The 14120-nt window shown below is 44.5% G+C and overlaps 1 protein-coding gene across 1 annotated transcript in view; it reads left to right on the top strand.

The window, feature by feature from the left end:
• hnf1a (HNF1 homeobox a) overlaps positions 1-14120 on the top strand; it is a 258658-nt gene that overhangs the window by 204000 nt on the left and 40538 nt on the right. Inside the window, exon 8 of the mRNA XM_068055205.1 lies at positions 3468-3586. Coding sequence (XP_067911306.1) covers positions 3468-3586 — 119 coding nt within the window. The remainder of the gene's footprint in view (positions 1-3467; positions 3587-14120) is intronic.

Below are 14120 nucleotides of genomic sequence, written 5' to 3'. Positions count from 1 at the left end.
TTTTCAGCCTCAGGGTAAGTTTAAAATGGTTCGCTAGACTTTTCACCATTTCAGGTTTCTTTGCTTTCTGTTTGAAAGTGATTCCCGCTTGGAAAGCTTTTTAATTTTCAGTACTTAACTTATCACGCGATATGTCTCCCTGCTCTACAAACGCACTAACATTAAATGTGGCCACCTCTTTCATTTCTAGTATCATCGAGAAAATAGAAGAATACAAGAAAACCTACTTCCTTACTTTTCCACAATTTTAGAAGTCAATTTTCCTCCCATTTCCAAACCTTTCGCTTATCTGATTTTTCAAATGTCAGCTTCGAGCCCCCAATTTGTTGTGCCCAGATGGTAAGCAGTGTGGGTGTTTCTCTCAAATGACCACAAGAAGTGTTTTTGTTACTAGGATTTTAACGCCTTGTGTTTTGTCAAATAAACAAACAGCAACAGGTTTTGTTGTAGGTTTAAAACATTCCTGAAATTGTCGTGACCACACCCACGCATGCATTCACTTGCACACACACACCCAAGAAGAAATAGATAGAGAGAAAAAGAGCTAAGTGGCTCGAAGTGAGGTAGGTGTTCGAGGTTCTTGGTAAACCTCTTGTCCGGGGTTCCACCGCTGGTCCTGGGTCTGAGGCCTCTGCAGTACCGACAGTAGCCACCGCTCCTGGTGGCGCTGCCGATACTGCTGAGCTGCAAACCCTCTGATTGGCCAGCAGATAATGGAGACAGGATCCCACCTCATGAAACATACATTTAAAAACACTGGGAGATCGCTCCAGGGGGCTGCAAAAATGCAGAGGTGGGGTTTGCCCCCGCTTTTTTGTCCTGGCACCGGTAGCCCCAAAATCTAGCCCTTAATGTGTAGTACAGCAAGCATTAGGAAGGTAAATGTATGTTGGCCATTGTTGCACGAAGGTTGGTGTACAAGAGTAAGGAAGTCTTTCTGTATTTGTACAAGGCTTTGTGAGACCACATGGAGTACTGTGCACAGTTTTGGTCTCCCTATCTAAGGGAGAATATACACATCCTACAGTATATTCAAGGCTGAGATCTGTAGATTTTGGACTCTCAGGGAATCACGGAATATGGGGTTGAGGTCAAAGGTCAGCATTATTATCCGCATCAGCGTCTTATTGAGATGTTAGCCATTTAATACTGAGATGAGGAGAAATGTCATTACTTAAAAAGTTGTGAGATGTGGATGCTTCGTCATTGGGTATATTCAAGACAGGTCAATAGATTTTTGTAACTAAAGGAATTAAGAGATATGGGATAGTGTGCGAGGGTGGAGTTGAGGTAGAAGATCAGCCATGATCTTATTGAATGGCGGAGCAGCTTCAAAAGGCCAAATGGGCTACTTCTGCTCCTATTTCTTATGCTTTTACTGCAAATGAGTACAGTGATAAATGGGATCTGAAGCTTGATATTTATGGTACTGGACTAACAACTCAGAGCTTGTGAGTTTAAATCCCCCAGGACAATTTACGAAGTTAAAAATATGGCAATTATTGTGCAAGAAATAAAAACCCCAACAGCCTCACCAAAATCCGTCACCCCTAACCTGGTCTGGTCTGCATATGACTAGCCTTTATCTCTTAATGGCCTCAGGGCAAACAGGGATGTGCAGTGTTGCCCACATCCTAACAAGAACTAAAATAAAAATCCATGATTCATTCCTGCACAATATTAGGAACAGACAAGTTCACATGAAATTGCTTTTACAAGGATGCTGAGTTATTCATTTTAAATGACACCTCTGTCACAATAGAAGACAGAGGAATCTTACATGGACACATTCATTAATGTTGCAATATTGTGCAGCCAGTTTTAGTCCGAGTGTGTTCTAAGACAGTAATCCACCAATAGCTTGGAGTGGATACCATGAACCATGAGATAGATCAGCTGCACCAGTTGTCACTGTGATGTAAATGGCTCCCTCAGATAAGTCTCCTTCCCCAGAATTTTCCTCAAGATGCTGCCATTTGAGATATTGTAGAACGATAGGAAATATTTTTGTCTGCATCAATTACTTTTCTGTGCTGACACCAATCTTTTTTCTGTAGTCTCCAATATTGATAATAAATAGTGGAAAAGCAATTTATACATTTACCAGGTGATAACTGTAAGGCCCCCTGTAGATTTTCAAAAAGGTTTTGATGCTATTAATACAGAACCCAGTGGATGTTTTGACATTTTAAATACACTTCAGAGATTAATAATTCTGCAAAGAAATAACTTTCTGGCAATTCTCCTTTGCTTATTACAAATATGGATTAAGTGTGCGTTAAAGCACAGCTGGGTTACCTTCAAGATGTGCCACTGATAGCTTGCTTTTATATTAGGCCTAACAACCTGGCAATTTGCAGGCCACATGTTTTCTGCAGCAGCATACATTCTACAATATAGGCAGAAGGAGAATGCAAAGATTCCGCACTGATAAAGTTGTACTGACATCTCTTTAAGACCAGCACATCAGCTAATGCTATAGTGCAGGGAATTCTCCTTTGCAATCATGAAAAATTCAATTCATACAGAAGGGCCTACCACCACTTCTGATATCCCTCCCTCCCCTTCTGCTGTCTCCCCATGATACCCCCTCCTGCCTGCTCCCTCCCCCGACTCTCCTTCAATTCCTGCTCCCTCACCACCCCCGCTCCAACTCCTGCTCCCTCCCCGCACTCCTGTTCCCTCCTCCTGCCCATTCCTGCACCCACCACATTCCATGACCCTTTCTTTTCCCTCTCCCTCTCACCTCCTGCTGTGTCTGGGTATGAGGCTGCGCACTCTTTGCCTGCCTGGCTGCTGCATGCAGATAGCGATGGGAAGAGCAGGACCTGCGTCCCTGACATATTTCCCTCTTGTCCACCGCACTTCCCAGGCCCACCAGTGGCAGTGGCCCTGGGAAGTGGTGGTAAAAGATCAGAGTTGCCCGAGCAAAGTAAGAGGACTTTATAGCAGCTTCCTCTCTCTCCAAGCCGGGTTCAGCACTTATTTTCTTCAGGCCCTGGTCTTGACAAGACCTTCAGTGAAAGCTTTATTACCATCTTTGGGGTGCCATGGTCCCTTTATGGTCCATTGCTGCCTCTTCTGTTTCTGCATTGCAGGGAGGAAATTGGCTAGAGAACTGAGGCACTCAGTGACTTCTGAAGATGCACCATTAGGATTGCCAACTTTGGTTAGAGACGTTCCCGGAAGTTCCATCACCTGACCTCCCACCTCCAATGACCCTGCCTGGTCAAACAGCCTTTTCCCATTTTAAATATTTTTATAACTAATAAAGTGTTCAAGAAAAGTTAAAATAAAAACAATTAATTGTCAATCCCGGGAGACTCCAGGGCAATCCTGGAGGGTTGGCAACCCTCCGGATGGTTGGTGGGTTCAACAAGATACGAAAAACAGTAGCCCACAGAAAAGTGCTGTGTAGCAATGTGTTTAGGGTGAGACTTATTAAAATGATTCTTTTTTTAATGCAGCTGTATACAGCCACAAGCCAGAATTGTCACAGTACCACACCAGCCTCTTTCCACAGACCATGGTCTTCACAGATGCCAGCAACCTTAGCAGCCTGACCAGTCTTCCCATGGCAAAGCAGGTAACTAATGATGCAAAGCATCTTTCTATCAGTTTGCATTACTTCTCTGGGGGAGAAAGAAATCACCTGAGTGGAGAAAAGTTCCAGCATTCAAAAATGTGCAAAATAACTAACGGAAGATATGCAGAAAATATCAGTTGATTACCAAATGCAACTTAAGCACGGTGCAGGAAAGCTGCTTGTTAATTACCCCAGAATGAATAGCATCTCTGAGGTATCATCAAATGAAAGACCACCAGCAAGGGACACACTGTGGTCATTTATAAATAATATCCGGAAAGGGTCATTGTGTGACCCCTCCCCTTGCCTGAATCATTTACAGTACCCTCTGTGACTCTGCTAAACAGATTACAAAGTGTACTTCAACCCATTACCAACAGACATCCCTGGCAAATGAAAACTGGTGCTGAATGGTGCCTGCTCATCTAGAGTAAACTAGACAATGCAGATAAACTTTATGGAATTGCAGGCAGATTTCCCAGGAGAAAGTCCTTCTGTCTGCACTAAACAATAACAAAATAAAAATTACAGGGAACAAAGCAGGGATTCAGCGGGGGGATGAATGAGTCTGCGTCAGAAATCTCCATGACAGCAAGCCCCACTTAGCATCCCGTCAATTCAAAAGGCATTTAATGACCGCACAAACCTGGCGCTGAATGGGGAACAATGTGCCAACTACTTCATTCCTAAGAAGGGAAATACTCCATTTTGTAATTTCATCTATTCAGTTGCGAAACTATTCATTTCATGGCGTGTACATTCATGGGAAATAGGGCAAAATTGCCACCACTGTCTTTGTATTTTTACATGTGTTATGGACAGGTGGTAAGGGGGTAGCTGGTTCCCACTGTTCACCTTCCAACTCGCAATCGTGTTTTGTTTAAAATGATGAGTTCGCCCCAAATAAACAGACAGTGACAGGTTTTCTTTTAGGTTTAAAAGAAAAGATTAACTATTTATTGAACAGTATTCATTCCCTGAAATGTTCGCAACAGCACTCACACACTCTCACATTCACTTTCACAAGCACTCTAAAGAGAAGATAGACAGAAGGCAAAGAGTAAGGGTTCAAGGTTTAGTAGATGTTCATGGTTTATGGTGAACCTGTTGAATCTTCTAAGTAGAACAGCCTCTTTAAAGATGCAGGCCTGGGTTGTTTGTAGTTCTGACTTGATGAGGTGTTGTAGATTTCTGGTGGTTAAGATTTCAGATTGGAGTTGGTGGGTCACTTTCAGTTCTCTGCTGCAACAAGTTGAAGTGTAGAATTAGCAGCAGGGATCCTTCACAGTTCTTGACAGGACAGGCTTTTTGTGATGTTCCTATGGTTTTTTTTTCTCTCCAGAGGGTTGCCGTTTAAGATCACAATTCATCATTAGCATTTCTGATACCTGACACATGTTTTTTCTCCCCTGTTGTGACCAGGATGTGGAATCCATGGCCATCCATTAATGTCTGGATGAATGTAATCTTATTATGATGTGGGTACTTCACACTTTCATTGTTTCAGAAGAACCCATTCAATTGTGGAATGTCTCTTGATGGTTTCAGGGTGGGTGTAATTGACGCCTCCTAGCCTGGAATGTATCCTTTTGTCCTTAACAGATAGTGAGGTCATCTTTTGCAGCATTGTCCACTTTTTTAAAAAGGTAAAGTCAATTTTAAAGTGATCACTTTGAATAAAGTTCATATCTTAAAAGTAGGACTATGATATGTCTTTACTGGGAATGACACATGCTTCTTCATTAATAGGGTTAGGATCAACAACTACTCTGGGACACATTCCTCCATCACACAGCCTCCTGCCTCAACCTGCCCAACCCAATCAAACAGACCTTTAATTCTCATTTCCAGTAGTTTTACAACCGATGATTGAAAGGTTTCAAAGAAAGTGAACGAAACCATTTTTTAATACCCCCAATGATTTTTCTCCCTGCTTGCGGGTAGGCATCCAGGAGATTAATCTTTAATTCTTGCAGACTTCAGGACAATCCTGGAGGGTTGGCAACTCAGGGTAAGGTAATGATGCTTTTCTGAATTTTCTGGAATTCCATCAGCATAAAATAGTGTAAAAAAATAAAATAAACACCATCTTATCTCTGAATTCCCTTTGCATTCAGGGGCTTTAGTAATATTCAGTCCAACTTACTAAATATGCCCAGAGCATGAACCAGCTGTAGCCTTAATTCATTTATTTTGAATTCATTTCCATACATTTCAGTCCCTATAATGATCCAGTAAAGCTTCAACTGGCATATTCATTTCCATGGTTACAGGGCCTACCATGCTAAAAACATATCGGCTTTGGGCCTGGGTGATAATACACTAGCTCAATACTCCCTTTTATTATTCAGTAGAAACCAGTCAAATGGAGCACAGATATGTGGGGTGTTTGCTTTTTAGGAAAGCTGGGGCCTCATTTCCTTCAATATATTTCTATGGATCAAACAAGAGCTAATTCCTGTGCATCTGGTTCAACAGGCAAATTGCAATATGTTTGATTTGACTCTCTGGGAAGGTTTAACCGACTCCACCCACAGGAACAACCTTAATTATGTTTTGCTGAAGTATTACATGAAACCTCATGATATTTAATAACAATGCCAGAATTTTATGCCCCCCCCAGAGAGCGGGTTGGTGGCAGTGGGGGGGAGGGGGGGCGTAAAATGGAGTGGGAGGCTCGGGGGGGCCCTTCCCAACCCATTCCCGCCTCCACCGCCATTTTATGCAGGGCGGCGGTGGTGAAAACCGGCCCACCCCTGGCCAATCAAGGCCCTTAAGTGACTAGTTAATGGCCACTTATGGGCCTCTGCCCGCCGCCACAGGGATTTTACCCTTAGCTGGTTGGGTGGCCCAGGCCCGAGTAAAGCTGCCCAACAAAAGCAGGCGACTTTCTGATGGCCTGGGGGGGCCTTCATGATCAGGCACCCGAAGAGCTGCCCCCGATGCCCCAAGCACCCCTCACATGCCCCCACGTCCCCCCAATTGACCACCCTTGCCTTGCCTGGGCCCAACCGATCACCGCCAGCGAGGCCCCAAAAACTTACTTTTTCCCAGGGCGTTCTTCCTCTTCTTGTTGATGCTGGGTTGCAGTCCCAGCAGTGGCCACCGCTCCTGGTGGCTCTGCTGGGACTAAGAGCTGTCAGCCCACTGATTGGCTGGCAGTTCCATTAGGCAGGACTTCCTGCCTCAATGAGGTTGAAGTCCCGCCTCAGACCAATTAAGGGCCTGGGGAGCATAAAATGCGGTCTGGATCCCCAGGCCAGGTGGAGACGGGATCGCCACCGATTTTTCAGTCGGAGGACGGCTCCCATCCAACGAAAGTAAAATTCCTGCCAATGACTCCACACAAAAAAGCCATAGTAATTTCTCCCATATCAAATGGAGAAGGAAAGAAATCCCAAATTATTTACATTTTTAGGAATGTGAGGTCCACCATAGGGACATAAGAATTGCTGGATGGAAAACTAAGGGCAGAATTTTCCCAAACTGGTGGAGGCAGGATCTGAAATTTGCGGGGTGGAAAAATCCTCGAGAATGATGTTATCACAGAGTCATGTCGGGTCAGGATCCCGGCTTGATCCCGCCTCTTCTGGCTTTACCCACGGAGGTTTGACAGATTTTGAGGCAGATTTCTAAATACTAATAACATAAAGAGATATGGGGATAGTGTAGGAAAAACATTGAAGTGGATGATCAGCCATGATCATATTGATTGGCGGAGCAGGCTCGATGGGGTGAATGGCCTACTGCTGCTCCTATGTTTGCAAGTCTAGTGGGGAGCCTCTGTGGGTTTAGTGGGAAAGCAATTGAGGTGATTAAAACAAATCTTTTTAACCGTGAATTGCTTCTTTCCCAACAGCACATGGTTCCACACTTTGTCTACACCTCATCACGGTCACCGAGGTGAGTGCACAGCAGGAAGAACTTCTTTAGTGTAACTGACAAGCTGGGAAAGTTTGAGTCAGTTACACTGAAGAGCTGCAGCCATGGCCACTGAGAGACTGCTGTTCAAAGCATTTCTGCTTTCATTGCTTGACTGATGTTTGCCAACTTCTTGGAAGGCATTTCACCTGACCAGCACTTCACTCACTTGCAGCAGCACTACCCTGCTGCCAGACTTCAACACGGCACAGGAGCAGCTTATGTCGCTCCACCTTCCACCTCTGCTGAGAGGCAAGAGCAGAGGCTGCACCGCTGCCAGCTACTCCAACAGCAGCTGCAGCTACATCAGGAGCAGCACCAACTGCCTTCTCTTCAGCCCCATGCCCCTCCACACGGCAGACGGGACGGCCACTGAGATCTAGCTGGTAGGAAGCAAGACCCCCAACACCGGGTCTACAAGCTGAGGATTGGCTCTCTCGATGTGTGAGCACCCATGCTTCAGGAGGTGCAGGCTCTTATGGCAGATCATTGCTGACATCTGCAGTCTCCTAGAACAAGATTTCCTTCCCAGTGGAGCAGATGGGTACGCATTGCCAGTGGCCGATAAGGTGCCTGTCACTGGAGTGGCCCCCCCCCCCCCACCACACACTCTCCCCCGCCAGGTAGTGTGCTCTCTTCTCCTGCAAGGAGAGAAAGCAGAGGTGTGAGTGGTCATAATGGCTTCTATGGAGAGGAGGGAAGGACAGCATTTGTGGAGGGTGAGTGTGAGGCATCGATGCAAGAGGGCAGTAGGCTGAGGATGAGTGCTTAGCTGGGATAAGAGGTGCCTGGAGAGAGAGGGATGAGTGGAGCTGCAAGATATGCTGTTCTGAGGAGTGGTGTACAGGAGAAAGCTGAGAAAGTCAGTGTTATCCTACTCACCTGCCAATCCCTCCTGAGGTACCGGATCCTGTTGGTGCACAGTCTCCAGATTGGAGGGAGCACACTTCTGCCATTGACTTCCTCAGTCACTTCCATCTACACCTGCTTGGTTGGAGAGGTTGTCCTCTTCCTCCTGTCCTTGAGCTCACCTCACTGCAGCGCCTCAGATCCTACAGCAGGACCTCCAGGTAAGAGTGAGTGACCCAGGGAGCAGCCTTCCCAGGTCTCCTCTCCATTCCTGTGGTTGCTGCAAATCCAAAATCCAAGTGCTGGTGAGCCCTTGTGATCCATACCTGGTCCCTTTAATTAGAAATCCTTCCTTTGACTGAATTGTCACATCAGCTCTCACCCCCTCTCCCCCCACCCCATCCCTCCCTCATTGGTCAGGGACACCGGAGGAGGGATGATAATTAGTTTGCTCTGGGAAAGTGCAATGGCAGGGTGTGCAAATCGGTCAGATTGCTGACCCGACTAAGGTGAAAAGATTCCGCCCCAAGTGTCTATTGTAAATGGGAAATTAAGGATATTAGTATTGTAAAGGAATAGTACTGGAAAATTTAATGTGACTAAATGCCAGCAAATCCCCTAGACCTGATGACCTCCACCCAAGGGTTTTGAAAGAAGTGGCTGCAGGGATAGTAGATGCATTGGTTTTGATCTTCCAGAATTCCCTAAATTCTAGAATGATCCCCTGGATTGATAGGTAGCAAATGTAACCCCACTATTCATGAAAGGAGGGAAAAGGAGAAAGCAATGCACGACTGGCTAGTTAGCCTGACATCAGCAGTAGGAAAAATGCTAGAATCTATCATTAGGTTCATGATAACAGGGCACTTAGAAAATTTAAAATGATTGGACAGAGACAACACCCTTATGAAAGGGAAATCATGTTTGACAAATCTATTCGAGTTTTTGAGGTTGGAATTAGTCAGATTGCTAAGGGGGAAAATCAGTGCATGTAGTGTATTCAGATTTTCAAAAACCATTTGATAAGGTGCAGCACAACAGGTTATAAAACAAAATTAGGGCTCATGAGATGAGGGTAATATATTAGCGTGGATTGAGATTCTTAAACAGACAGAAAATAGAGAGTAAAAATAAACACGTCATCTTTGGATCAGCAGGCTATAACTAATTGGTTACTGCAAGGATCAGTAATTAGGCCTCAGGTATTTACAAACTTATATCACTGACTTAAATGAAGGGACTGAGTGTAATGTTTCCAAGTTTGCTGACAATACAAAGTTAAGTGGGAAAGTAAGCTGTGAGGACGAACTGAGGCTGCAAAAGGATTTAGACAGGTTAAGGCAGTGGGCAAGATCATGAGAGATAGAATATAAATGTGGAGAAGTGTGAAGTTATCCACTTTGCTGGGAAAAATTGAAAAACGGATTTTTTTTTAATTGGTGAGAAAGTGGGAAATGTATTCAAGGGAATCTGGGTGTTCTTGTGCATGAATGACAAAGCTAACATGCAGGTACAGCAAGCAATTAGTTAAGCAAATAGTAAGCTAGTTTTTATTGCAAAGGGATTTGAGTATAAGACTGAATAAGGGCCTTGATGAGACTGCACAGAGTATGGTCTCCTTACTTAAGAAAGGATGGCCGAGATTTTACAGAGTTCCCAACATCAGGCTCCGTGGCGGAGGTGGGGTTGTGGGGGGAGGGTGGAAGATCATTCCAGCAGCGGCCTGCCACCGAGCCCAATGTCGGGAGGGCCAGCCCGATCATCCCAGCAGCGGCGAGGCTCCATGACGGCCCAGCCCCCGCCGCTGGGCGCCGGAACCTGGATTAAACTATTCAAATTACCACAATGCATACATTTGAATAAAATTGACTCGAATCTTACCATTGGGCTGCGATCTTCTGAGCGGCGGCCGGCACTCACGCACCCTCACATTCCCGTCCAGGGAAAGCAGGTGCCACAGTGTTGGGGAAGGGGGAAATTGAGATTTTTGGTGCAGGGGTTGGGGGAGGAAACAGGGTCAAATTTTCATCATGCATGTAGGCGATGGTGGGAAGGGGTGACCTCTGCATATTGTTCAGTTTGGAGGGGTGGGGGGAAAGGACATGTGTGGAAGATAAGCGTTTTGGGGGGAGGGGCGCGGGAGGGCAAATACTGAACTTTATTGTTACTGGGGGGTGGGAAAGGGCGGCAAATTTTTGATCTGAACTGTGGGAGGTAGAACCTTAAAAATGTAAATTAGCCGGATGTCCTTTAAAAATGGCGTCAGCACCTGCGCACAGGCAGCTGATGGCACTGCCATTGCTGGTGTCGGACAGCCCGCCCCCTCCACGTGATTTGGAGGGGGAGTGGGGGGGCGGCCCGAGCGGGTCATTAACATGGACCACCGTGAGGAAGATCACGGCGGCATGGTGGCACGCCGTCCGCACATGCGGGGCCACCATTTTGTTCGTGCGGCGAATGCATAAAATTCAGCCCAATGTACTTGCCCTAGACACAGTGCAACAAAGGTTTGCCAGACTGATTTGCAGGATATGAGGAGAGATTGAGTAGACTAGGCCTATATTCCCTCGAGTTTAGAAGAATGAGAGGTGATGGAATTGAAACATATAAAATTCTGAAGGGACTCGACAAGGAGATAGTGGGAGGATGTTTCCCCTAACTGTGGAGTGTAGAACCAGGGGATACAGTCTCAGAATAAGGGGTCAGCCATTTAGGATGGAGATGAGGAGAAATTTCTTCATTCAAAGGGTTGTGAACTTTTAGAATTTTCTACCCAAGGGAGCTGTGGATGCTCAGTTGTTGATTATATTCAAGTCAGAAATTGGTAGATTTTTGGCTACTACTACACACCTGGAGTACTGTGTGCAGTTTTGGTGTCCTTACCTTAGGAAGGATATTATTGCCATAGAGGGAGTGCAATGAAGGCTGACCAGACTTGTTCCCAGAATGATCGGACTGTCCTATGAAGAGAGATTGGGGAAACTGGGCCTGTATTCTCCAGAGTTTCAAAGAATGAGAGGTGATCTCATTGAAACCGACCGAATACTTAAAGGGATAGACAGGGTAGATGCAGGTAATATATTTCTGCTAGTTGGGGAGTCTAGAACCAGGGGGCACAATTTCAAAATAAGAGGGAAGCCACTTAGGACTGAGATGAGGAAAGATTTCTTTACTCAGAAGGTTGTGAATCTTTGGAATTCTCTACCCTAGAGGGCTGTGCAAGCTCAGTCATTGAGTATGTTTAAAGCAGAGATTGACAGATTTTTAAATAAAAATGACATAAGGGGATGTGGGGAGAGTGTGGGAAAAAGACATTGAAGTAGATGATCAGCCATGATCATATTGAATGGCGGAGCAAGCTTGGTGGGCTGAATGGCCTACTCCTGCTCCTATGTTCCTACTAAGGAACATGGAGATAGTGTGGGAAGATGCAGCTGAGGTAGAACATCGGCCATATCGGGTGAGGAAGCAGGCTCGAGGGGTTGTATGACTTATTCCTACTCATATTTCTTATGTAAATGAAAAATGATCAAGGTCCATCTAATTTACCTTCGACCATCCTGGTAGTCACATGATACAACCGTAATGGAGTTGTTGACTAATCATAGCATTCAATCTTGATCAATTAATCTACAACAGACAGAAATGATGTGAAGAAAATTCCAGTGGCAGAGAGTTTGAGAGCCATAGGTTCAAAGTCACCCATATCCTCCCAAGCATGTTACACTGACAATATGTCAAATTACTCATGTACTGTATCCCAAAACATTAGAAATTTAATTTCTGAATGAATAAGTACTGCTTCCACTCTCTGCCTTGGGCATCTATTCCATAGATTGACCACTCTCTCATTGAAATATTGTTTCTGCAGATTAGTTTTGAAAGTACTGACCATTTTCATAGATCAATCCCATCCATTTGCCTTCCTGTCTTTCTCAATCCCCTCTCTCTCCAGAGGTACATCCAATTGCCTATTGATATTATTTATACTATCCACTTCAAAGGCCTCCCCAGCAAGATTCTACAACTCTACTGGCCTTTGTATGGAAACTTCTGCCTGACTTCCCTTCTTATTCCTAACTTCCTCATTCTTATCCTGTGTCTCCTTGTATTTGAGATCTTTGTGATAGTGAACAAGTTAGTCTCTGTAGTAAGAGTCATTTGTCACTATGTGTTGGTCTTATTTTCATTTCTTCAAATCCTTCGCCAAGTTAACTTTACAAAAATGTGAAAATACTTGTTTCATGTTTACATGAAAAAATTAAATGTGAGTTTTCCTCTGAACATTTCGGAAGGAGGGTTGTTATATTTCTTTATTATTTTGTGCTTCTCTTTGGGTCTGTCAACTTAATTCTCCATCACCCATCTATAAGGCAAGGTACCTGACCCTCAGCCTCTTCTGCTGTCAACCCAGATGTCCAATGGTAAACAGAAGCAGTCCAGGTTGACCCCTTCCTATCCTTTCCTGTCTTCCCTCTGGAAAAGTTATCACAAGATAGGTTGGGATAAAAGAGATGATTCAACCCCATTGAACTTGATCATCTTTCCTCATCTTGTTGCTTCTTGTCTACAGTTCAGCCAAGATCAGGAACTTGCCAGGGGAAATATGGCCTCTGGTCATTATGTGCTAGTGGCATGTTTAACTTAATGTGCAGACCTCTTATGTTCTCCATTTTCTAGCTAACCAAATTTAGAAGCATTTACAATTTGGTTAGGAATTGCCAGAGGAAATTGATTCCATTATGTTGCTAATGCATCAACCAGTGGAAACTTCCATTATTGGTCATGTATAATCCAGTGATGGTATCACATCAGGGTCTCTCACATGGATGGAAGTACAGTACTGCAAGCTCATATTTCATGGGTGTACTTTTGTGACATGGATTTAGAGGCCCAGATCAGAGTATTTTATCAGAATAGGTATATTAGAACCATGCAGACCAGGAGGATTCCTGTGTATGTTTTTTAAGTGATCTGGGCTGATCTCAGCTGGGGCAATAGAAGGGGCTATACGATTAGTCAACAACTAAGGACTGAGGCGGGGTTCCCACATCTGAGACTACCCAGTAATCCCTCCACACCCTTCCCCCCCCCCCCCCCCCCCACCCTTCAACTGGAAAATGTATCTGGTACGAACATGATCAGGCCCAGCTATGATGGTCAAAGAGCCTGCTGACATTCATTGTCTGCACTTACATAAAAAGGATGGCCACATGGGTGAGGCGCTAAAGGGCATTTGACGCATACAGACTTGTATGACAGAGCAACTTCATGAGCTAATTGGTAACAGCGCAAGTTACATGAAGGGCTGCCTCATTTAACTTCCCATTTTTCTCAATTACCTTTATTTTATATTTGAAAATAAGAATTATTTTTGTAACTAAAATTTCTTTCACAGTTCAGTGGGGAAGAGATTGCCCACATTGATTCTTTACTGCTATCCCTGTTGGCTGTTTATAATACATACAGTTATACTGGCTGCTCACAGTTTCATAGTTCAATAACAGTTCTTTAGTCGCACAGTTTTCTGACCACACATTTTTTTCAAAATTGGCCTTTTAAAAAAAACAACATTCTGCAATGCTTTCTATTCGCCCTTTTTTCAGCAAGTTCACGAGGAGCTTTGAGTATTAGTACACAAAGCAAGAGGTACTGCCATTGTCAAACTGAGTCACATAATTACAGACAAGATGCACAAATCTGTTCACAAAAAACCATGGCAAATCTGAGTTTTCAACAATTGCAGCTCAACACTGAGATATCT

Source organism: Heterodontus francisci, chromosome 23 (genome assembly GCF_036365525.1).
Source record: "Heterodontus francisci isolate sHetFra1 chromosome 23, sHetFra1.hap1, whole genome shotgun sequence".
NCBI classification, from domain to species: Eukaryota; Metazoa; Chordata; class Chondrichthyes; order Heterodontiformes; family Heterodontidae; genus Heterodontus; species Heterodontus francisci.
Note: the sequence above shows the minus strand (reverse complement) of the source record. Positions and strands in the feature narration are given on the sequence as shown.